This window comes from Mobula hypostoma, chromosome 3 (assembly GCF_963921235.1).
Source record: "Mobula hypostoma chromosome 3, sMobHyp1.1, whole genome shotgun sequence".
Taxonomy (NCBI): Eukaryota; Metazoa; Chordata; class Chondrichthyes; order Myliobatiformes; family Myliobatidae; genus Mobula; species Mobula hypostoma.
Genome location: NC_086099.1, coordinates 9,489,867 through 9,515,389, shown reverse-complemented (window position 1 = coordinate 9,515,389; position 25,523 = coordinate 9,489,867). Strand labels below are relative to the sequence as shown.

At 44.0% G+C, this 25,523-nt stretch overlaps 1 protein-coding gene across 3 annotated transcripts in view; it reads right to left on the bottom strand.

Moving 5' to 3' along the window:
• Positions 1-2,286: 2,286 nt before the first annotated feature.
• The window catches only part of dcc (DCC netrin 1 receptor), a 1,425,388-nt gene continuing 1,402,151 nt past the window's right edge, over positions 2,287-25,523 (bottom strand). For 2 of the 3 annotated variants that reach the window (XM_063042621.1, XM_063042622.1), the window contains exons 28-29: positions 5,288-5,427; positions 2,287-2,689 (exon numbers count right to left, since the gene is read on the bottom strand). In XM_063042621.1, the coding sequence (XP_062898691.1) occupies positions 2,600-2,689; positions 5,288-5,427 (230 nt within the window). In that variant the 3' untranslated portion in view covers positions 2,287-2,599. Of the gene's footprint in view, positions 2,690-5,282; positions 5,428-25,523 lie in introns of all 3 variants that reach the window. The other variant, XM_063042623.1, reaches the window with a different exon arrangement.

The following is a 25,523-nucleotide window of genomic DNA, read 5'->3' as shown; positions in this document are numbered from 1 at the left end:
TTTATACAAGGAATTTGAATCAATGCCTAAAACACATTAAAGTGTTTTTTTTGTATATGAACTGTTTATAGACTGATAATATTGATTTTAATTTTTAAAATTTTATTTAGAGATGCAGTACAGAATCGGCCCTTCTGAATCACTGAGCCATACCACTCAGTAACTCCCCCGATTTAATCCTGGCCTAATTATGGGACAATTTATAATGACTAATTTACCTACCAACCGGTACATTTTTGGACTGTGAGGAAACCAGAACACTTGGAGGAAACCCACATGGTCACAGGGAGAACTTACAAGCTCCTGACAGACAGCATCGGAATTGAATTCCAGATTCCGATGTCCTGAACTGTAATAGTTTCCTGCTAACAGCTACGCTACTGTGGCACCTGAAAAGGTGAAGAAAATGTAACAGCGGTATCCTAACGGTGCAGATTACAAGGTGATAAGATGTCCAGTACTCTGCTTTTTCTGTCATTGTTAGCATTAATATTTCCACAATACAGATGGAAGCTTCAGTGCCCAGCTTCTTACTAAGCAACTGAATACAGTAAAAAAAAATCAAAACTTTTACGGCTACATGTTTGTGGTCGAATCACGTAGCGAATATAATTAACTGGCAGTAAAACTGCTGATGAATACGTCATGGTACATATGGTACATACAATACCAGGAGGGTAAGGAGGTACAGGAGCCTCAGAACCCACACCAACAGGTTCAGGAACTGTTATTACCCCTCAACCTGAGTAATAACTGAACCGGAGTGGATAACATCATTCACCTGAACACTGAACTGCTTCCACAACCTACAGACTCACTTTCAAGGATTCTACAACTCATATTCGAAATATTATTGATGACTTATTTATCTATTATTATTATTTTGTTTTTCTTTTTGTATTTGCACAGTTTGTTGTCTTTTGGTTGTTTGTCCATCTTTGTGTGCAGTTTTTCATTGATTCTATTGTGTTTCCTGCTACTTATCGTGAATGCCTGTAAGAAAACGAATCTCAGGGTAGCCTATGGTGACATACTGTACATGCACTTTAATAATAAATTTAGTTAAAACTTTAAACTTTAAGAAATTTGGGGAAAAATTTGCCCTTAGATTGCTGGAGCTATATATGCAACTCTTTAAGTAAGTCTCTGCTTTGGAAACTTGGCTTCAATGGAACCAGATGGAAGTTGAACGTGAAAGTGCTAATGGAGGTGGGAAAGGGTGACTGAACAGCTCTGGCAGGAGCTGGTGAGCTCACAGCACAGACCAACGCAGAGAGGAAACATTGACTCTCTCTAGCCTAGAGTGATTATTCAACAAGAGATATAGCATGGATCAGGCCTCCCAGCCTGAGGAGCCAACAAACTACCTATTTAATGCTAGCCTAATCAAAGGACAATTTATAATCACCCATTAACCTACTAACTGGTACATCTTTGGACTGTGGGAGGAAACTGGAGCTCCCAGCAGAAACCCACGTGGTTACATGGAGAATGTACAAACTCCTTACAGATGGCGGGAGAATTGAACTCCAAACTCCAATGCCCCAAGCTGTAATAGCGTAGTGCTGACCGCTACACCACCATTAAGTAGCCTACTAGTTTAACAATCGGCTAGGACCGGAGGGCACAGCCTCAGGACGTCCCTTTAGAATGGAGATGAGGAGGAATTTCTTTAGCCAGAGGGCGGTGAATCTGTGAAATTCATTGCCACAGACAGAGTCATTGGGTATATTTAAAGAAGAGGTTAATTAGTCAGGGTATCAAATGTTACAGGAGAATGGGTTTGAGAGGGATGAAAAATCAACCATGATGGAATGGTAGAGAAGAATCAATGGGTCAAACAGCCTAAATCTGCTCCTATATTTTACGGTCTTATGGTTTCCGAGACTAAAGAACCCTCTTAAATGAAAGCTGACACACCTGGAATTATTTAAGTACTACCTTACGATGACATCCTACCTAGACATATTCTTTTCAAATAATCAATATTTATTTGCCGGTATCAAATTACATTTCTTTTCCCTTATTCTATATGCCTAATAATCTAGTGATCATGAAAGATGAGCTAAAATCTGATCATTTCCCCTGCTTTCGCCCCACCCCTTCATTACTTCTAACTGGAGGGAGGGTGTTCACAAAGACTATTCTACATTTACATTCTCGCCTTAGAGGCAGAAGAAGGATTTGTCCGTGACAGAGTCGGGGCATTCTCACCAAACTTCCCACCCCTCCGCCCCGCATCACACCCACCCCTCACCACCAACCTTCAAACCGCGTTCCCCCCTCCATCCCACCTCCCTTCCTTGTGCCAGCCAGGCTTTGCACCTTCTCTGATTAAGCTGCCTTGGTGAACTGACATTGAAATACTGAACGAGGCATGAACAAAATCCCAGAGTGTGACCGGAAGACAGTGTGGTATATACAGATGAGCAATGGAATGGTTGACGAGATGAACAATGTCCCTTCGAGGCATTTCCTTGCTTGACCTGAAAGTTGCTGAAGAGGAGGGGGGCACTTTGGGTGCCCCAAGGTGAGTACGTAAATACTGGCATGCTACCTGACTCCTGGTGGACATATCTCTAGCAGGTAGTGATGGAGTTTAGAACGCTGAGCCTGTGATAGCATTCAGCTGCTTCATTAAGCCTTCCAGACTGGCCATTTGCTCACTCAAGTCATTCTGCTCATAAACCTGAATGAAGAGACATGACAGCCATATTTTATATCATGCATACATTCTGAAGTATGGAAAATACAAAACAGTTTCACTTCAAGGGCTCTTAAAGCTTCCAGCTCTGTTCAAAACTTGGTTAGTAACATACCTCATGACTGACTTATCACCTTTCAAGTTGTGAATTGAAATTTATTTATTTATTTAGAGCTACCGCATGAAATAAGCCCATCTTCCCCTTCAAGCCACGCTTTAAACCACTTTTTATAATGTTGTTTACATTGCAAATAGGTGCTGGCATTTATGTATTTCTGCACATGTTATTCCATATCGACATTTTACCCTCTAACTTCAAACTCTTAAACTTCTGGCCCTTATCCTAAATCCTCACATTTATGGAAGGCATTGGGACTGAACTCTGAGCTCTAACACCCTGAGCTGTAATAGTGTTGTACAATTTACCAAAGTTGTAAACTGCCGTGTAGTACTGTATCCTGTTTTTCTAAGGTACATTTTCAGTTACCTCAGTATAATGTTTTATGTAAAATAAGTGACTATGAGGGGTGTAGAAGATGATAAGAGGCACAAATGACAGATAAGTTTGAAAAAGTACAAAGAAAATTTACAAGAATGATGTTGAGGCTTGAGGACCTGAGTTATAAAGAAAGGCAGAGTAGGTTTCAGCACGGACTAGATGATTGAAGGGGCTGTTTCAGTGCTGAAGTGCTCTATGACTCTATAAGGTTATGAGTTTGCTCCCTGGAGCATTGGAGAATGAGGGGAGATTTGACAGAGGCATATGAAATTATCAGGGCTATAGATAGGTTAAATTCAAGCACTGAGATCATGTGAAACTAGACCTAGAGGTCATGGGTTAAGGGTGAAAAGAGATGGAGGAGGATGTTGTGCGTGGAAGGAAGGATGGGGAAGGGGTGCTTTCTGTCTTTCATTCTTTGCAGATTTCTTCTGTTTCGAGGATGTCTGCAAAGAGGAAGAATTTCAGGCTGTATACTGTATACATTCTCTGATATTAAATGGAACCATTGAATTTAAGGGGAAACTGGGGGAGGGGTTTCAGCTTCGATCAGAGGGTGGTGAGAGTGTAGAATGTGCTGCCAGCAAATGTGGTGGATACGGGTTAGATTGGAATACTTAAGAGAAGCTTGGATAAGTACAAGGTATGGGTTGATGGGACTAAGCAGAATTAACAGTTTGACATGGACTAGATGGGCCAAAGGGCCTGTTTCTGTGCTGTAGAGCTTTATGATGCTATGAAACATGAGGGGGTATGGTGGCATAATAAATAGTTTACCAGACTAGCAATCCAGAGGCCTGGAGCAACAATTCAGAGATGCAATTTAAAATCCTGCAAAAGAGCTGGGAATTTGAATGTGAATGCCAGCAACAGTAACCTTAATGCTGCAGGTTGGGAAACCTCTTGGTTTACCAATGCCCATAAGGGAGGCAATTATTTTGTCATTATCTTATTTAATGTACTGGATATGTAACCCCAAACTGGCAATGTGACTGAGTCTTAACTGCCCCCCTGCATTGGCAAGCCACTCAAATACAAGGGCATTCAGCCAAGGGCAATAACTGTGGCAATGCCACAATGAAGGCAGATCTAACATAAGGTAACACGGAGACCATTTGCTAATGATGGTGACTTTGCACAATTCTAAACTAATCCTGAGTCAAATCCAAATGTCCTTGTAATTGGTTAGGTTATTAAATGGAATACAGATCCATAATTCCTTGCAAGTGGCATCACAGGCAGATAGGGTCATAACGAAAGCTCTTGGCACTTTGGCCTTCATAAGTCAAAGTATTGAGTACAGGAGTTGGGATGTTATGTTGAAATTGTATGAAGTCTAATTTGGAGTATTGTGTGCAGTTCAAGTCACCTACCTACAGGAAAGATTGAAAGTGTGCAGGAGAAACTTACAAGGATGCTGCCGGGATGAGGACCTGAATTATAGGGAAAGGTCGAATAGGAAAGTCCTGTGAATAAAATCACAGGACTTTATTCTTTGGAGCTGTGATTTTATAGAAGTGTACAAAATTCTGAGGAGTATAGATAGGATATTTGCAAGCAGGCTTTTCCCATTGAGGTTAGGTGGGTCTACAACCAGAGCTCATGGGTTAAGGATGAAAGGTGTAGTTTGGATAGGTACATGGATGAGAGGGGTATTGAGGGTGATGGTCCAGGTGCAAGTTGATGTGACCATGCAGAATAACAGTTCGGCATGGTCTAGATGGTCCAAACAGCCTATTTCTATACTGTAGTGCTCCATGACTTTGTGGACTTTACATTTTATATGTCTACAATGTGTTTGAAACAGAAATACGAACTCCAATTGATATTTTGCCTGTTGTGTTAATTTGCAGCTGGAAACTGCACGTACATGATTCCTGCTCAACCTTACCACAAAATTTGATTCTCCATATAACTTAACAGCAGAGAATTGTCATCGAGCTACCAGTCTATTAACTTCATTGATACCAGCGATAATCTCCCTGAAGGGAAAATACAGCCAGTATGTGACAGAACAATCATATTTTGTGCCTCCACCATCAGAAGTTTTGATTTCAAAATGTAACCAACTCTATTGACCTTACATTAGATTGCTCCTCTGTCCTGTTGTTCTCCTCTGTGACCTCCGGGGCTGTGGGGACAGAGACAGGAAGCAGCGGTGACCTTGCTTTCCCGGCCAATCCCAGTGAGGCTGTCTTACCGTGACTCAGCGAGAGATTGGAACCTGTGACCAGAGTCAAAGTCAAAGTTTATTGCCATAGATGTAATTATAGATATGCAGAGGTGCAATGAAAAACGTACCTGCAGCAACATCACAGGTATATACTGTAGCATCAGATAATAAATACAAGAGACTCTGCAGTTGCTGGAAATACAAACTAACCACACACAAAATGCTGGAGGAACTCAGCAGGTCAGGCAGCATCTACGGAGGGGAATAAAGAGCGAATGTTTCAGGCAGAGACCCTTCATCAATGCTTTCTTGGGCACTGGTGTTTCCATACCAGGCCGTGAACCAAACAGTAAGAATACCCTCTATTGTGCCTCTCTAGAAATTTGTCAAAGTGACATGCTGAATCTTTCAAACTTCCAAGAAAGTAGAGGCCCCGGCGTGCTTATTTTTGTGATGGCACTTACATTTTGGACCTGGGACAAATCTTCAGGTATAATGTTGCCAAGGAATTTAAAGTTTCTTGACCCTTTCCACCTCCGATCCCCTACTGAGGGGACATGTCAACGTTAAAGCTTTTACCCTGACAGTCTGGATTGCTGTTGTTATTTTCAGACTGGTTTGCAATGCCTTCTATTGCTCCTGGGTCTCAGCAGGATACAACAGCACAGAACATTTATATTCAAGAGAAAATCTCTATCAATTTCCTTCCTTCTGGGAAACAGGATGATGGCTCTTGTCTATCTCCCTGGGCCACAGAATATGAAAAAAAGACATGAAGGATGCATGTGTTTTCAATTAAAGTTTTACAAGTAAGCTTATTTGAGGATAACACTCATGCCTTTTGAAGTTCTCTTTAAACATGAAGGCAGTCAAACAGACTTTTAACGCGTCAACACATTTGCACATGCTTTGAGTGTACAGTTTGACACATTGTTTTTATGCAGTGTGAATTTCATAGTCATAGTCATACTTTATTAATCCTAGGGGAAATTGGTTTTCGTTACAGTTGCACCATAAATAATTAAATAGTAATAAAACCATAAATAGTTAAATAGTAATATGTAGATTATGCCAGTAAATTATGAAATAAGTCCAGGACCAGCCTATTGGCTCAGGGTGGCTGACCCTCCATGGGGAGGAGTTGTAAAGTCTGATGGCCACAGGCAGGAATGACTTCCTATGACGCTCTGTGTTGCATCTCGGTGGAATGAGTCTCTGGCTGAATGTACTCCTCTGCCCACCCAGTACATTATGTAGTGGATGGGAGACATTGTCCAAGATGGCATGCAACTTGGACAGCATCCTCTTTTCAGACACCACCGTCAGAGAGTCCAGTTCCATCCCCACAACATCACTGGCCTTACGAATGAGTTTGTTGATTCTGTTGGTGTCTCAATTTACCAGGTAGCAGAGAAAGGGTGGTGAGGAGAAGTGGACTGCTTAAAGTCCACGGATGCTTAAAGTTGCCACTATAGGTAGATAATATAAAGGAAATGCAAGGAATCCTGGCCCTTTGGGGTACCAAATACAAAAGTAGAGGTGCCACAGTTGCGTAGCAATTAGTGGGAAGCTATTGCAACTCAAGATGTCGGAGTTCGAAGTTCTAGGAGCAAAAAGGCAGCATCCCTCATTAAGGACCCCCATCACCTCGATCATGCCCTTTTCTCATTGCTACCATCAGACTGAAAGTTGAGGAGCTTGAAGATACACACTCAATGATTCAGGAACAGCTTCTTCCTCTCAACCATCAGATTTCTGGATGGACATTGAACCCATGAACACTACCTCACTACACCCTTGTCAGGTGGATTAGTGAGTCAATGTCTCTTCCATTTCTGGCAGACAGCTTGATGTCATCCGTGTACAGGAGGTGGCTGATGGTCACTCCACTCTTGAACCTGTACCCATGTCCACTCTTTGAGATGAGCCGGCAGGCAGCTGCAGCCTCGGCAAACACAGGTAACATTGGCTCCTGCAAGGACGCTGGGTGCAAGAATCAGCAGGACGCCTTCGACACTCGGGCCGAGCCCAAGGCCGCCGGGAGTGGAGCACCTTGCCAATGGTTGGGGAACCAGGACTATCTGGTGACAAACTGGAACAAACCATAAATGGAAAGGTGTGGTATCACTGGAGAGGAGCTTCACAGGATGGTAACTGGGATGGAGTGTTTCATTTATGAAGCAGGATTAGCGAGTCTTGGTTTATTCTCCCTAGAGTGGAGGAACATAGAGTCATGAGAGGTATGACAGGGTGGACAGGAGGAACCGCATCTTCTCATCGTTCGTCATTCATTCGCTATGTCCCGTGTTGTATGCTGGGGGCGATCATGGTCTTTCCATGACCATGAGAGTTCTTGGCATCTTTTTCTACAGAAGTGGTTTGCCATTGGGTAGTATCTTGAGAAGATGGATGATTCCTGCCATTGTCAACACTCTTACCAGGAACGTGGATGAGGGCAAAGCAGTGGATGTTGTCCACATAGACTTAAATAAGGCACTTGACGAGGTCCTGCATGGGAGGCTGGTCAAGAAGGTTCAGTCGCTTGGCCTTCAGGATGAGATAGTAAATTGGATTAGACATTGACTTTGTGGGAGAAGCCAGAGAGTGGTCATAGAGATTTGACTTTCTGACTGGAGTCCTGTGACTAGTGGTGTGCCACTGGGATTGGTGTTGGGTCCTTTACTGTTTGTCATCTATATCAATGATCTGGATAATAATGTGGTTAATTGGATCAACAAACTTGCGGATGACACCAAGACTGGGGGTGCAGTAGACAGTTAGGAAGGCTATCATGGCTTGCAGAGAGGTCTGCATTAGCTGGAAATAGAGGTTGAAAAATGGCAGACTGAATTTAACGCAGACAAACACAAGGTTTTAGAAACATAGAAACATAGAAAATAGGTGCAGGAGTAGGCCATTCGGCCCTTCGAGCCTGCACCGCCATTTATTATGATCATGGCTGATCATCCAACTCAGAACCCAGCCTTCCCTCCATACCCCCTGACCCCTGTAGCCACAAGGGCCATATCTAACTTCCTTTTAAACATAGCTAATGAACTGGCCTCAACAGTTTGCTGTGGCAGAGAATTCCACAGATTCACCACTCTCTGTGTGAAGAAGTTTTTCCTAATCTCGGTCCTAAAAGGCTTCCCCTCTATCCTCAAACTGTGACCCCTCGTTCTGGACCTCCCCAACATCGGGAACAATCTTCCTGCATCTAGCCTGTCCAATCCCTTTAGGATCTTATACGTTTCAATCAGATCCCCCCTCAATCTTCTAAATTCCAACGAGTACAAGCCCAGTTCATCCAGTCTTTCTTCATATGAAAGACCTGCCATCCCAGGAATCAATCTGGTGAACCTTCTTTGTACTCCCTCTATGGCAAAGATGTCTTTCCTCAGATTAGGGGACCAAAACTGCACACAATACTCCAGGTGTGGTCTCACCAAGGCCTTGTACAACTGCAGTAGTACCTCCCTGCTCCTGTACTCGAATCCTCTCGCAATAAATGCCAGCATACCGTTCGCCTTTTTCACCGCCTGCTGTACCTGCATGCCCACTTTCAATGACTGGTGTATAATGACACCCAGGTCTCGTTGCACCTCCCCTTTTCCTAATCGGCCACCATTCAGATAATAATCTGTTTTCCTATTTTTGCCACCAAAGTGGATAACTTCACATTTATCCACATTAAATTGCATCTGCCATGAGTTTGCCCACTCACCCAACCTATCCAAGTCACCCTGCATCCTCTTAGCATCCTCCTCACTGCTAACACTGCCACCCAGCTTCGTGTCATCCGCAAACTTGGAGATGCTGCATTTAATTCCCTCATCCAAGTCATTAATATATATTGTAAACAACTGGGGTCCCAGCACTGAGCCTTGCGGTACCCCACTAGTCACCGCCTGCCATTCTGAAAAGGTCCCGTTTATTCCCACTCTTTGCTTCCTGTCTGCTAACCAATTCTCCACCCACACCAATACCTTACCCCCAATACCGTGTGCTTTAAGTTTGCACACTAATCTCCTGTGTGGGACCTTGTCAAAAGCCTTTTGAAAATCCAAATATACCACATCCACTGGTTCTCCCCTATCCACTCTACTAGTTACATCCTCAAAAAATTCTATGAGATTCGTCAGACATGATTTTCCTTTCACAAATCCATGCTGACTTTGTCCAATCATTTCACCGCTTTCCAAATGTGCTGTTATCACATCCTTGATAACTGACTCCAGCAGTTTCCCCACCACCGACGTTAGGCTAACCGGCCTATAATTCCCCGGTTTCTCTCTCCCTCCTTTTTTAAAAAGTGGGGTTACATTAGCCACCCTCCAATCCTCAGGAACTAGTCCAGAATCTAACGAGTTTTGAAAAATTATCACTAATGCATCCACTATTTCTTGGGCTACTTCCTTAAGCACTCTGGGAAGCAGACCATCTGGCCCTGGGGATTTATCTGCCTTCAATCCCTTCAATTTACCTAACACCACTTCCCTACTAACATGTATTTCGCTCAGTTCCTCCATCTCACTGGACCCTCTGTCCCCTACTATTTCTGGAAGATTATTTATGTCCTCCTTAGTGAAGACAGAACCAAAGTAATTATTCAATTGGTCTGCCATGTCCTTGCTCCCCATAATCAATTCACCTGTTTCTGTTTGCAGGGGACCTACATTTGTCTTTATCAGTCTTTTCCTTTTTACATATCTATAAAAGCTTTTACAGTCCGTTTTTATGTTCTCTGCCAGTTTTCTCTCATAATCTTTTTTCCCCTTCCTAATTAAGCCCTTTGTCCTCCTCTGCTGAACTCTGAATTTCTCCCAGTCCTCAGGTGAGCCACTTTCTCTGGCTAATTTGTATGCTACTTCTTTGGAATTGATACTATCCCTAATTTCTCTTGTCAGCCACGGGTGCACTACCTTCCTTGATTTATTCTTTTGCCAAACTGGGATGAACAATTGTTGTAGTTCATCCATGCAACCTTTAAATGCCTGCCATTGCATATCCACTGTCAATCCTTTAAGTGTCATTTGCCAGTCTATCTTAACTAATTCACGACTCATACCTTCAAAGTTACCCCTCTTTAAGTTCAGAACCTTTGTTTCTGAATTAACTACGTCACTCTCCATGTTAATGAAGAAGTAGTTTTGTACTTCACTAGGATCAACCAGGGTAGGTCTTACACAGTGAATGGTAGAGCACTGAGGAATGTGTTAGGACAAAGGGAATTGGGAATAATACAGGCCCATAATTCGTTAAAAGTGGCGTCATAGGTAGATAGGTTTGTAAAGAAGGCTTTTGGCACATTGGCCTTCATAAATCAATGTATTGAGTACAGAAGATGAGATGTTATGTTGACATTGTGTAAGATGTTGGTGAGGCCTAATTTGGAGTACTGTGTGCACCTTTGGTCACCTACCTACAGGAAAGACGTAAACGAGGTTGAAAGAGTGCAGAGAAAATTTACGAGGATGTTGCCAGGTTTGGAAGACCTGAGTTATACGGAAATATTGAATAGGTTAGGATTGTATTCCTTATAATGTAGAAGATTGAGAGAAGGTCTGATAGATGTATACAAAATTATAAGGGGGTATGGATAGGGAAAATGCAAGCAAGCTTTTTCCACTGAAGTTGGGTGGGACTACAACCAGAGGTCATGTGTTAAGGGTGAAAGGTGAGAAGTTTAAGGGGAACATGAGGGGAGACTTCTTCACTCAGTGGATCATGAGAGTGTGGAATGAGCTGCCAGCACAGGTGGTACATGTGAGCTTGATTTCAATGTTTAAGAGAAGTTGGATAGGTACATTGGTGGTAGAGGTATGGAGAGCAATGGTCCTGGTGCAGGTTGATGAGAATGGGCAGTTTAAATGGTTTCGGTGTGGACTACTTTGGGCCAAAAGCCCTGTTTCCCTGCTGTGTTTCTCTATGACTCTATGTGATTTTGAGGGATGTACAAGATGATAAGAGGTATTGATCACAGATAAGACTGAAGTAGTACAGGGAAAATTGGAGATTGTCTCCTGGAGTCAGTAGTCGCCTAACCAGGATTTGTGATATGCACCAGTTGCTCATACGACCATCCACCACCTGCCCCCTTGGCTTCACGTGAAATGGATCGGGGAGATAAGCAGGTGCTATACCTTGCCCAAGTGTGACCTGCAGGCCAGTTGAGGGACGGATCACCTTACACCTCCATTGGTACGAGGTGGACTTATCTCCATCCCGCCACCCGTCATCAGATTTCAATAAAATGAGAGGATTTAGGATATGGGCTGGAAGTTTAAGAGTTTGAAGTTAGAGGGTAAAATACATATATGGAATAAAATATGCAGAAATGCATAAATACCAGCATGTATTTACAAATAAAACAGCAATATAAAAACTTGTTTAAAAGTTTTACAGTGCAGGGCGGTGAAAGAGACAATAGATTGAGGGGGTGGGGGTGGCCAAATGGAATGATTGATCAGATTAACTGCCTCAGCAGAAACTGTGAATACCTGCAAGAAAATGAATCTCAGGGTTGTGTATGGTGTCATGTATGTACTTTGATAATAAATTTTCTCTCTACCTGTTACATATCATTCTGCATTCTGTTATTGTTTTACCTTGTTCTACCTTAATGCACAATGTAATGTTTTTATAGATATAAACAGGATGCAAGAAAAAGTATTTCACGGTATCTTAGCACATGTGACAATAATAAATCAACTCCAATTCCAAAACCAAATCCAATTCCAAATGGATAAACAGGAATAGGCATAACGGAGAGGAATAAACAGTTGATGTTTCAGGCTGAAACCTTTCATCAGGACTGGAAGAGAAGGGGAAAGAAGCCAGAATAAGAAGGTGGGAGGAGAGGAAGGAGGACAAGCTAGAAGGTGATAGGTGAAGCCAGGTGAGGGGGAAGGTGACTGGGTGGGGGAGAGAGAATCATGTGAGAAGCAGGGAGATGAACTAAACGGAGATGATGGTCCTCTCTTCCTCCCCCTTCTTCCATTTCCAGTTCTGATGAAGGGCTTTGACTTGAAATATCGAATGATTATTTCCCTCCATAGATGTTGCCTGACTTTCAGCATTTTGCATGCATAGCTCAAGCTTTTCAGAATCTGCAGAATCTCTTGAGTTTACAGTGTGTAATGAAAGCTTCCATGGCAACACTGATAAGTTAGCAACTTGAAGACAATGACAACAGATGCATGGAGTGACTATAATTTGCAATTCCCCTCCAAGTAATTCACCATCCCAATTTGACATACTTTGCTTTTCGTTCATCAACAGTGAAATCTTTATCACTGTGTTCATCCAAAGCTGAGATGAATAGATATTTTTAATTTATTGTGTTAGACTGATCATTGTGTAAGTGGACAATGTTAGAATGGTCAGGCTTTGGCTCAACAGGTTTAGGCGAGAACAGGCACAGACTAGAACTTAAGTTTGAGAAGTTAAAGACATAACAAGCGTAGGCAGGATGGTAGTTCAGACAGTGAAATGCTCCCCCCGTGAGATAGGGGATTTCTAATGGTCTCCCTGACAACTACATCCGCAGGAAGTGCACGCAGCTTCAGCTCCAGACTGACAAGGTCAAGAAACTGGAGCTGGAGGTGGATGTCCAATCACAACCAAGAGAAAATCTGCAGATGCTGGAAATCCGGGCAACACACACAAAATGCTGGAGGAACTCAGCAGGCCGGGCAGGATCTATGGAAAAGAGTACAGTTGAGATTTTGGACCGAGACCCTTCATCGGGACTCAACAAGATGAAGAGGAAGGGTCTCGGCTGAAATATCGACTGTACTCCTTTCCACAGGTGAAGCCTGGCCTGCTGAGCTCCTCCAGCATTTTGTGTATGGAGCTGAATGTACTCAAAACTGTCCGGAGGCTGAAAACTTCATAGATTAATTCTTTTACTGAGGTGGTCACACCCAGAGTGCATACTTCAGATAGTAGATGGGAGACTACCAAAGAAGTAAAGGGCGTTAGCAGTCAGTGAAGGGTTCCCCTGTGGCCATTCCCCTCAGTACAAGTATATCCCTTGAGAGGGAAAGATGTGCTTAGTATCCGTGGGGACGGATTTCCCTCTCCACCCCTCTCTGCCTTCCACAGGGATCGGTCCCTCCGCGACTCCCTGGTCCACATGTCCCACCCCACAGATCTCCCACCTGGCACTTATCCCTGTAAGCGCAAGTCCTACACCTGTCCCTACACCTCCTCTCTTGCCACCATTCAGGGCCCCAAACAGTCCTTCCAAGTGAGGCAACACTTCACTTGTGAGTCTGTTGGGGTCATCTATTGCATCCGGTGCTCCTGGTGCGGCCTCCTCTACATCGGTGAAACCCGACGCAGATTGGGGGACCGCTTCGTCGAGCACCTCTGCTCCGTCCACCACAACAGACAGGATCTCCCAGTAGCCACCCACTTCAACTCTGCTTCCCACTCCCATTCAGATATGTCCATGCATGGCCTCCTCTACTGCCATGATGAGGCTAAACTCAGGTTGGAGGAGCAACACCTCATATACCGTCTAGGTAGTCTCCAGACCTTTGGTATGAACATAGAATTCTCCAACTTCCGGTAATTCCCTCTCCCTCCCTTCCCCTATCCCTATGTCACTCTGCCCCCTCCACCAGCTGCCTATCACCTCCCTCATGGTTCTGCCTCTTTCTACTACCCATTGTGCTTTCCCCTATTTTTTCTTCACCTTTCCTGCTTATCCCCTCCCTGCTTCCCCTCCCCCACCCCTTTATCTTTCCCCTTACTGGTTTTTCACCTGGAACCTACCAGCCTTCCCCTTCCCACCCTCCCCCCACCTTCTTTATAGGGCCTCTGCCCCTTCCCTCTACAGTCCTGACGAAGGGTTCCGGCCCGAAATGTCGACCGATCTTTTCCATGGATGCTGCCCGACCTGCTGAGTTCCTCTAGGAGATACTGTTGATGTGAAAGAGAAGCTAGGATGTTATGTTGCCTCCCAAGTGTTCAGGTCCAGGATGTCTCAGAGGGGACCATTATCCATTGGGCAGGTTTGCAAGCGCTTTTGGGGAGGGGTTAAACTCATTTGGTAGGGACTGAAAAACCGGAGTGATAGATCTGAGGTTAGAACAATTGGCATACAAGTCAAGGCAGTGTATAGTGAGAGTGTCAGGATGGACAGCCAGATGATAGGGCAAAAGTGCAGTTAGTGGGATGAGATGAAGTGTAACTTGGGGGCAAAATCAAGAAGTATGATGAATATAGGACTAAAAGTGTTTTTTTAATGCATGAGTATATGGAATAAGGTAGATGATATTGTAGTGCAGTTAGGGGTTGGCAAATATGACATTGTGGGAATCACTGAGACGTGGCTGAATGAAGGTCATAGACATAGAAACATAGAAAATAGGTGCAGGAGTAGGCCATTCGGCCCTTCGAGCCTGCACCGCCATTTATTATGATCATGGCTGATCATCCAACTCAGAACCCCGCACCAGCCTTCCCTCCATACCCCCTGACCCCTGTAGCCACAAGGGCCATATCTAAATCCCTCTTAAATATAGCCAATGAACTGGCCTCAACTGTTTCCTGTGGCAGAGAATTCCACAGATTCACCACTCTCTGTGTGAAGAAGTTTTTCCTAATCTCGGTCCTAAAAGGCTTCCCCTCTATCTTCAAACTGTGGCCCCTCGTTCTGGACTTCCCCAACATTGGGAACAATCTTCCTGCATCTAGCCTGTCCAATCCCTTTAGGATCTTGTACGTTTCAATCAGATCCCCCCTCAATCTTCTAAATTCCAACGAGTACAAGCCCAGTTCATCCAGTCTTTCTTCATATGAAAGTCCTGCCATCCCAGGAATCAATCTGGTGAACCTTCTTTGTACTCCCTCTATGGCAAAGATGTCTTTCCTCAGATTAGGGGACCAAAACTGCACACAATACTCCAGGTGTGGTCTCACCAAGGCCTTGTACAACTGCAGTAGTACCTCCCTGCTCCTGTACTTGAATCCTCTCGCTATAAATGCCAGCATACCATTCGCCTTTTTCACCGCCTGCTGTACCTGCATGCCCACTTTCAATGACTGGTGTATAATGACACCCAGGTCTCGTTGCACCTCCCCTTTTCCTAATCGGCCACCATTCAGATAATAATCTGTTTTCCTATTTTTGCCACCAAAGTGGATAACTTCACATTTATCCACATTAAATTGCATCTGCCATGAATTTGCCCACTCACCCAACCTATCCAAGTCACCCTGCATCCTCTTAGCATCCTCCTCACAGCTAACACTGCCGCCCAGCTTCGTGTCATCCGCAAACTTGGAGATGCTGCATTTAGTTCCCTCATCCAAGTCATTAATATATATTGTAAACAACTGGGGTCCCAGCACTGAGCCTTGCGGTACCCCACTAGTCACCGCCTGCCATTCTGAAAAGGTCCCGTTTATTCCCACTCTTTGCTTCCTGTCTGCCAACCAATTCTCCACCCACACCAATACCTTACCCCCAATACCGTGTGCTTTAAGTTTGCACACTAATCTCCTGTGTGGGACCTTGTCAAAAGCCTTTTGAAAATCCAAATATACCACATCCACTGGTTCTCCCCTATCTGCTCTACTAGTTACATCCTCAAAAAATCCAATGATACACCATGTATCGAAAGGACAGGCAGGTAGGCAGAGGGGTGAAGTGGCTCTATTGGTAAAAAATGAAATCAAATCCTTGCAAAGAGATAACATAGTATCAGCAGATGTAGAATCCTTTAGGGGGTAGAGTGACGAAACTGCAAGGGTGAAAGACACCAACAGGGGTTATATACAGACCTCCAAACAATTGCCGGGATGTGGGATGTAAATTTTAATGGGAAATAGAAAAAAAATGTAAGAAAGGCAATTTTATAATAGTCATGGGGGATTTCAATATGTAGGCAGATTGGGAAAATCAGATTGATGCTGGATCCCAAGAGAGGAAATTTGTAGAATGCCTAAGAGTTGGCTATTTAGAGCAGCTTGTGGTTGAGCCATTAGGGGAATGGCAGTTCTGGACTGGGTGTTATGTAACGAGGCAGATTTGATTAGAGAGTTCAAGGTAAAGGAAACCTTAGTAGGCGGTGATCATAATATGATAGAATTCACCCTGCAGTTTGAGAGGAAGAAGGTAAAGTCATATGTATCAGAATTACTGTGGAGTAAATGGGATTACAGAGGAATGAGAAAGGAGCTGGTCAAAGTTGATTGAAAGGGGACACTAGCAAGGATGATGAGTAGAACAGCAATTCAGAAGTCACAGGATAGATACATCAGGGGCAGAGTGAGTGTGGTTGCTATTACTATGGAGAAGGTGCTTCGGAAGCTGAAAGTTCTAAGGCAGTAAGTCATCTGAACCAGATGGACTACACCCCGGTGTTCTGAAAGGGGTAGTTGAAGAGATTGTGGAGGCATTAGTAAGACTCTTTCATGAATCACTAGATTCTGAAATGGTTCCAGAGGTTTGGAAAACAGAAAATGGCACTGAACTCTTTAAGAAGTGTAGGAAGTAGAAGAAAGGAAATTATTGGCCATCTTGTGTATAAGATGATGAGGGGCATTGATCATGTGGATAGTCAGAGGCTTTTTCTCAGGACTGAAATGGCTAACATGAGAGGGCACAGTTTTAAGGTACTTGGAAGTAGGTACAGAGGAGATGTCAGGGGTAAGTTTTTTATTCAGAGAGTGCTGAGTGTGTGGAATGGGCTGCCGGCAACGGTGGTGGAGGCGGATATGATAGGGTCTTTTAAGAGACTCGTGGATAGGTACATGGAGCTTAGAAAAATAGAGGGCTATGGGTAACCCCAGGTAATTTCTAAAGTACGTACATGTTTGGCACAGCATTGTGGGCCAAAGGGCCTGTATTGTGCTGTAGTTTTTCTATGTTTCTATGATTTCAGTGATTGGGAAGATGTTGGACTCCATTAATAAGGATGAGATTTTATGATACTTGGAGGCTGATGATAAAGTAAGCCAAAGTCAACATGATTTCCTTAATTGGAAATCTTGTCTGACAAATCTGGTGGAATTCTTTGGGGAAATAACAGACAAAGCAGAATCAGTGGATGTTATATACTTGGATTTTCAAAAGGCCTTTGAAAAGGCACCACACATGACGTTGCTTAATAAGATAGAACATGTTATATTACAAGAAACATACTAGCATGGATAGAAGAATGGCTGACTGGCAGGAAGCAAAGTGTCAGAATAAAGAAGGCATATTCTGATTGGCTGCCAGTGACTAGTATTCAGCAGGGGTCGTTGTTTGGACAGCTTCTTTTCAGGTTATATGACAACAATTTATATGATGGAATTGATGGCTTTCTGGCTAAATTTTCAGATGATACAAAGATAGATGGAGGGACAGGTGGACAGATTGGGAGAATTGTCAAAGGGGTGGCAGATGGAATATAGCGTCAGGAACTATATGGTCATACACTTTGCTAGAAGGAATAAAGGTGTAGACTATTTTGTATACAGGGAGAAAATTTAAAAATTAGAGGAGCAAAGAGAGCTGAGAGACCTTGTGTAGGATTACCTAAAGGTTAACTTGTAGGTTGAGATAGTGGCAAGGAAGGCAAATGCAATGCTAGCTTTCATTTCAAGAGGACTAGATTATAAAAGCAGGAATGTAATGCTGAGGCTTTATAAGACGTTGAATAGACCACACTTGGGAGTATTGTAAGCGATCTTGGGCCCCCTATCTAAGAAAGGATGTGCTGACTTTGAAGGAGGTCTGAGGATGGCCAAGAAAACTGTAACATGCTGTAAGATTTCACTGATAATGTAATGGCTTCTCTGTAGCAGCAATGTTTGGGTTATGAGTAGAGATAACGGGGTTTGGAATGCTGTTCTTTCTTGTGAGTCTGGAAGAGAGATATTCGCGGTCTTTTGCCGGGGAGAGATGAGGAGTGAACACGCGAATAGAGAGAGTTGGTAGACCGCTGGACAGAGTGGATTTGGAGCGAGGGTCTGAAAGGCAGTGACAATTGGAGGAGGTCGATGATGGACGACCAGCTTATCAGTGAGCTCCAACTTCGCGTAAAAGACTGTTTCATAAGAGTGGGCCCTTTTTCATTTTTTCCGTTTTCTTTACTAACCATATAGTCAAAGTAAGAATTATAAAGCTTAATCGTTTAATTGCGTATTGTGAACTATTTGTTATTTCAGGGTACTGATTTGTAACAGAGGACACATCACACAGCATCCACCCAAATGAGATTTCTTAAGTTTGGCCGGGCCAGGGGCTATCACTCCCTTATTTAAGCTGCTAGCCGAAGAGTTACAATTTTGGGGGCTCATTCGGGATTGATTCCGTTGGATGCTGTGTGTTTACCCAGAGCAACGAACCAGTGGGGCAGATATTTGTACTCTGGATGAATTGTTAATTCGCCTGTTAAGTACTGTTAAAGTTGTGATTGTGGGCGGAGGTTTGATAAAATGGTGGGTGCAGCTCTCGTTTTAATGCAGACCAGTGCTGAGGTAGCGGTAGCTGGGGGTGGAGATTTCAAAGACGGGGTTCTCTCATTTCTGAGGAGTGAGGGGAAACAGTGGTCAGATTTGGAATGTCTAATTAGTCCACGTCCCCCAGTGAAGAATGAGAATTCTAAGTTAATATCCACCCTTACTCCTCTGGTGAATAAATGGAAAAATCAGATTCAAAGTCCCAGCTGCGGCAGGCTCCACCTACTCTCTGGAATAATGCCCACCCCTAAGGGGGAGGAGGGGTATGAGACTTGGACGGAGCGGACCTCTCAGTTGTTAGATGACTGACAGTACTCTAATGACGTAAAGTGACAGAGATTGGTTGAAAGTTTGAATGGGCGGGCTGCAGACATTGTGAGAGCTGTCAGGTTGAAATATCCGGTAGTGACAGCTGTCAATTGCATGCAAGCACTGGGCAGTGCTTTTGTCCTGACAGGAAGCCTAATGGAGTGCCTGGTGGGGTTTCAGAACATGTGTCAGGAGAAGGGGGAGAAGCTTTCTGCTTTTATTTTTCGGCTGGAGAGGCAGCTCAATTGCTTGCAGTGCAGAGGGGTCATTCAGGCAGCTGAGGTGGATCAGTTAAGAATGGACCAGATAGCCGGGGTGCCCAGTCCCATGACCTGATTGCGTGGGGCCTCTGACAGTCTTGTAAGATGCGCCCCCCTCCATCTTTTGTTGTGCTGCTCAGCGAGATGATCCAGGCATTGGTACCATTTGGGCAGTAGTCAAAAAGGGAGATATGGCTCAGACTGAGAGGATGAAACACGCGTCGGTGCCTCCATTACTACAAGAATGGCCTCGGTTGGAGTTGAAGAACCAGATCTTATACTGGGTCATGTCACACCCAGACCGACCCCAGTGTTGCCAGCTGGTTCTGCCCGTATCGGAGGATGGCATGGTAATCATTTCATGATGATTCTGGACATTTGGGGGTGGAAAAGACCTATGAATTTCTCAGAGACCAGTTTTATTGGCCCCGAATGAAGTCAGAGGTCGAAGAATACTGCAAGTCATGCATTCGATGCATACGACGGAAGGCACTGCCTACGCGGGCAGCTCCCTTGTCCCACCTGCAGGGTGCGGGGCCTCTGGACCTGGTGTGTATGGATTTACTGTCAATAGAACCCAATTCCAGCAACACGGCGAATGTCTTAGTCATCATGGATCACTACACCAGATATGCTCAGGCTTTTCCTCCCAAGGACCGGAGGGCGTCTACGGTGGCAAAAGTGTTATGGGAGAAGTATTTCATTTATTATGGCCTTCCCAGGTGAATACATAGTGATAAGGGACGGGATTTCGAGAGCAGACTCGTCCGTGAGTTACTGGGCATGCTTGGAGTCGAGAAGTCGACGACCATGTCCTATCACCCACAGGGTGATCCCCAGCCAGAGAGGTTTAGTCGGACCTTGCCAGACATGCTCGGGACCCAGGAGACCAGCAAGAAGAGCAGGTGGAGTTAATATATTGGGCATTTGGTTCACAGGTTTAATTGTACACGAAATGAAGTTACTGGGTAATCACCAGATAATCTGGAAGCAAGAGATACAGAATGATTCCGGAAGTGCAAGAGTTAATATATGAGGACCATTTAAAAGAATGAGGGAGGATCTCATGGAAATTTATCAAATATTGAAAGGCCCAGACAGAGTGGATGTGAAGAGGTTGTTTCCTTTGGTGGGGGAGGGGGGAGGGCGTCTAGACCAGAAGGCAAAGTCTCAGAATAGAGGGAGTTCAATTTGGAACAGAGATGAGAAGGAATTTCTTTAGCAGAGGGTGGTGAATCTGTGGAATTCATTGACGCAATCAGCTGTGGAGGTCAAGTCACTGAGTGTATTTAAATGGGAGATTGATAGGTTCTTGGTGAGTCAGGGCAAAAAAAGGTTACGGAGAGAAAGCAGGAGAATGGGGTTGAGAGGGATATAAATCAGCTCTGATGGAATGCCAGAACAGAGTGAATGGGCCGAGTGGCTTATATTCTTACTTAGAGATACAGCATGATAACAGGTCCTACTGGTGCAACAAGCTCACGTCACCTAATTCCAATTAACCCACTAACCCTTATCTACTGTATTTGGAAATGTGGGAGGAAACAGAGACAGTCAAGGGGAGAACATATAAGCTCCTAATTCAGCCCAGTTCACTGTAATAGCTTTATGCTAACTGTCACGCTACTGTACCTGCCTTTTCTGAGCAGGAAGGGAACAAAGGGACTTGGGAATAATGCCAGAAAATGTTACTGAGGTGGGAGATGATGCTGACAATTGGTGGAGCAGGCTCAAAGCCTACTTTAGTTCCCTCCTGTTTCATATGTTTATTTATTATTATTTATTTAGCAATAAACCGCGGAACAGGCCCTTCAGGCCCTTAGAGTCGCACCGCCCAAGAAACCAAACTACTTAACCCAAGCTTAATCACATGTGGGAGATGGGGTGGAGATAGTCTCTTCCAAAGTCACGCCTTCCCTCCACTAGCCTGAATATTCCTCTTGGGCAAGGTGTAGCACCTGCTTATCCCCCTGATCAGGGTCACATGAAGCCATGGGAGCAGGTGGTGGATGGTCATATGAGCAGCTGGTGCAGATCACAGGTCCTGGTTATGCGACCATTGACGCCAGGCAGACAATCTCTGAAGAGTATTGATAATGGCTGGGGTCATCTATCCTGTAAAGACACTGCCCAGAAGGTGGCAATGGCAAACCACTTCTATAGAAAAATTTGCTCAGAACAATCATGATTACCTAGGTCATACCACATGGAACATTATGATGATTAATCACAGACAATTTACAATGACGAACTAACCTTCTAACTGGGATGTCTTTGGAATGCGGGAGGAAGCCAGAGTACCTGGCAGTCATGGGGAGAATGTACAAACCTCTTACAGACAGCAGCAGAACTGAAATCCGAACTCTGATGCCCCGAGTCGCAATAGCATTGCGTTAATGGTTTATGTAATAACCGTGGACTTTATCAGTAATGTCTTTATAATGAGACTCAATTAAGAAGAAAAAAAAACAAAGAGATTTATGTTTATGCTATGGAGTATGTGTTATGAATTGGTATCGGACATACTCTTTGGGAATATAGATAAACAGGTGAGTGCTCCAAAATCGGGTGCCTTACCAGTGAGCAAGCAGTGTTGCAAGGGGGCCTGCATATGGTTCTGTTCAGTGTACCATAGGAAAACTGTGACATTCCTGGAGAGAATGCAGAGGAGCTTTACAGGATGTTACCCGGCATGGAGGGGTTTCATTTATGAGGGGGAATTAGATCAATCCTTTAAACACGAGAAAGTCTGCCGATGCTGGAAATCCAGAGCAACACACACAAAATGCTGAAGCAACTCAGTAGGTCAGGCAGCACCCATGGAAATGAATAAACAGTCGACGTTTCAGGCCAGGACCATTTTTCAGATAAATTCTTTCTCAAGCTAAAGTTATATCACAAGGACTAAGGTAAAGATATAGGTGCACCGTAGAAAGCATTCTTCTAAGGTGCATCACAACCTGGTATGGAAGTTCTCCTGTCCAAGACCGGAAGAAGCTGCAGAAGATCGTGAACATGGCGCAGCACATCACACAAACCAATCTTCCGTCCTTGGACTCACTTTATACCGCACGCTGTCGGAGCAGTGCTGCCAGGATAATCAAGATCGCGACCCACCCAGCCAACACACTTTTCGTCCCACTTCCCTCCGGGAGAAGGCTCAGGAGCTTGAAGACTTGTTCAGCCAGATTTGGGAACAGCTTCTTTCCAACTGTGATAAGACTGCTGAACGGATCCTGACCCGAATCTGGGCCATACCCTCCAAATATCCGGACCTGCCTCTCGGTTTTATTGCACTACCTTACTTTCCATTTTCTATTTTCTATTTATGATTTATAATTTAAATTTTTAATATTTACTATCGATTTGTATGCCAGGGAGTGGGAAGTGCAGAATCAAATATCGCTGTGATGATTGTATGTTCTAGTATCAATTTTTTGGCGACAATAAAGTACTACATAAAGTAAAGCAAAGTAAGTACAGACTTATGTTTCACCTACATTGTCAAGGTTCAGAAAGGTCAGAGAACTGCCTCTGAAATGTTAGGAGAGTGTTTCAAAGTAAATTTATTATCAAATTATGTATATGTCATCATATCATACCTGGAGGTTCATTTTTTTATGGGCATTCACAGTAGAAGAAAGAAATACAATAGAATCAATGAAAAACTACACACAAAGGCTGTCAAACAACTAATGTGCAAAAGTAGATAATTCAAAACCAGAAATAAATAACACTGAGAACATGAGTTGTAGAGTCCTTGAAAGCAAGTCCATCGGTTAATGGAATCAGTTGAGTATTGAGGTGAGTGAAGTTATCAATGTCAGTTCAGGAGCCTGGTGGGTCAGATGTAATAACTGTTCCTGAACCTGGTAATGTGAGTCCTGAGGCTCCTGTACCTTTTTTCTGATGGCAGCAGTGAGAAGAGAGCATGGCCTGGGTGATGGGGGTCCTTAATGATGGAGGTCTGCTTTCTTGTGGCAGCCCTCCTTGTAGATGTACCCAGTGGTGTGGAGGGTTTTACCTGTGATGGACTGGGCTGTGTACACAAATTTCTGTAGGCTTTTTTGTTCCTGGGCATGATGCAAGCAGTCAAGCTTCTCTTCACTGTACATCTATAGAAGCGAGTCAAAGTTTTAGATGACATGCTGAACCTGTGCAAACTTCTAAGAAAGTAGAGGTGCTGCTGTCTTGCCTTCTTTGTGAAGGACAGATTCTCTGATATGTTGTCATGGTTTTAATATATTTCCTTAATCCCTTTACTGTTGACAGTTCTGCTGGGACCCGGCAGAAAGAATAGAGCTAATTTTCAGGAATGCAGAACGCTCTGACAAGTAAGGCTAACACAGATCAATTACCTACTTATTCGATTGAGCTTCTGTTGAGAAGTTTTGGACCATTATGCAGTTTGTGAGGTGCGACAAAAAAAATCAAACTCAATTCTGCAGTGCTGTGAAGTGCCTTTTAGCCCTGTCGTACTTGCTGACATATCGATTGATGAAAGATTGCTATGGAGTGGAGGGCTTTCCGAAATCACCGTGATATTGGAAGAACAGCGCATACTGATAAAAGAAAGGTAAAGTGAAAACCCGCACACAGAGAGCTCTTGTGCGGGTGGTGCTGTCTCATCTATCAGACTGTCAGCATAAGGTAAATGACTATTTAATATACATTCGCTTGACGTACACCAGATTATTACCCACATTGATTAGATGCACTGCCCTCCTCCTCTAATGTCTGTGGCTACTCAGTGGCCCCTTTAATAGGTACACCTGCTCATTAATGCAAATAGCTATCAGCCAATCATGCGGCAGCAGCTCAGTGAATAAAATCATGCAGACATGGTCAAGCGATTCACTTGCTCAGACTGCCCAAACATCAGAATGGGGGAGAAGATGGCAGCGGGAGGAGAAGATGGCACGCGATGCAGCTCTCTGGTGAAATGATATCCTATCTGTTAAATAGGGGCCCTGGACAATTCTGATTTGATGGAGACAGACATGAAAGCACAGAGGAACATCTGGAGAAATTTCCGAAATGCCGGTTCGCAGCCGCTGTTACCGTGCAATCGAGAATCTTCCGGAGGGAAGGCCCCAACATCCCCAGCTTTGTCTGCTGCTGGCAACTGAGGCTGAGGTCGAAGCGTTCAGATAGAGATGGTGCTCGGTGCTCGGTACTCGGTGTCGGAGGGCTGGTCGGAGGCTTGAAGTTTTCGAAAGACTCAGAGTCGGACTGTGGTCGGGCATGGCAGGGAGAGTTTTCTTCCCTTCTCCCGTCTATGGGAGATGTGGGACATTCGAGAGACTTTGAACTTTTTTTACTGTGTCATGACCTGTTCTTCATCAAGTTATGGTATTGTTGTACTGTTGTAACTATATGTTATAATTATGTGGTTTTTGTTAGTTTTTCAGTCTTGGTCTGTCCTGTGTTTCTGTGATATCACACCGGAGGAATATTGTATCATTTCTTAATGCATGCATTACTAAATGACAATAAAAGAGGACTGCATGTCCGCATAATCTAAATTGGTCTAAGTGACTTTGAACGTGGAATGATTGTTGGTGCCAGATGGGGTGGTTTGAGTATCTCAGAAACTGCTGATGTTCATGCACAACAATCTCTAGAGTTTACAGAGAATGGTGAGGAAAACAGAGAGCGGCAATTCTGTGGACAAAAATGTCTGTTAATGGGAGAGGTCGGAGGAAGTTGGCCAGACTGGTTCAAGCTGACCAGAAAACGACAGTAACTCAACTAATGTGTTACAACAGTGGTGTGCAGAAGAGCATCTCTGAATGTACAACACATCAAACCTTGAAGTGGATGGACTACAGCAGCAGAAAGCCGTATACACACACACACACACACACTCAGTGACTACTTTATTAGAAACAGGAGATACCTAATAAAATGGCCACTGAGTGTAGATAAGGCACTGATAAATATCAGCAGAACATAGTTGACAAAGGCAATGTAAAGCTTTCTCTCTGAGCAGAACGTTAAGTATCACACAGAACTTTTGTGTTTCATTTCCTAAACTTCGACATTTTGCCTCCAGGGTAAGATACTGCAAATGGAACTATGGCCAAACACAGCTGGCCAGGCCTTCTGAATGTTGGT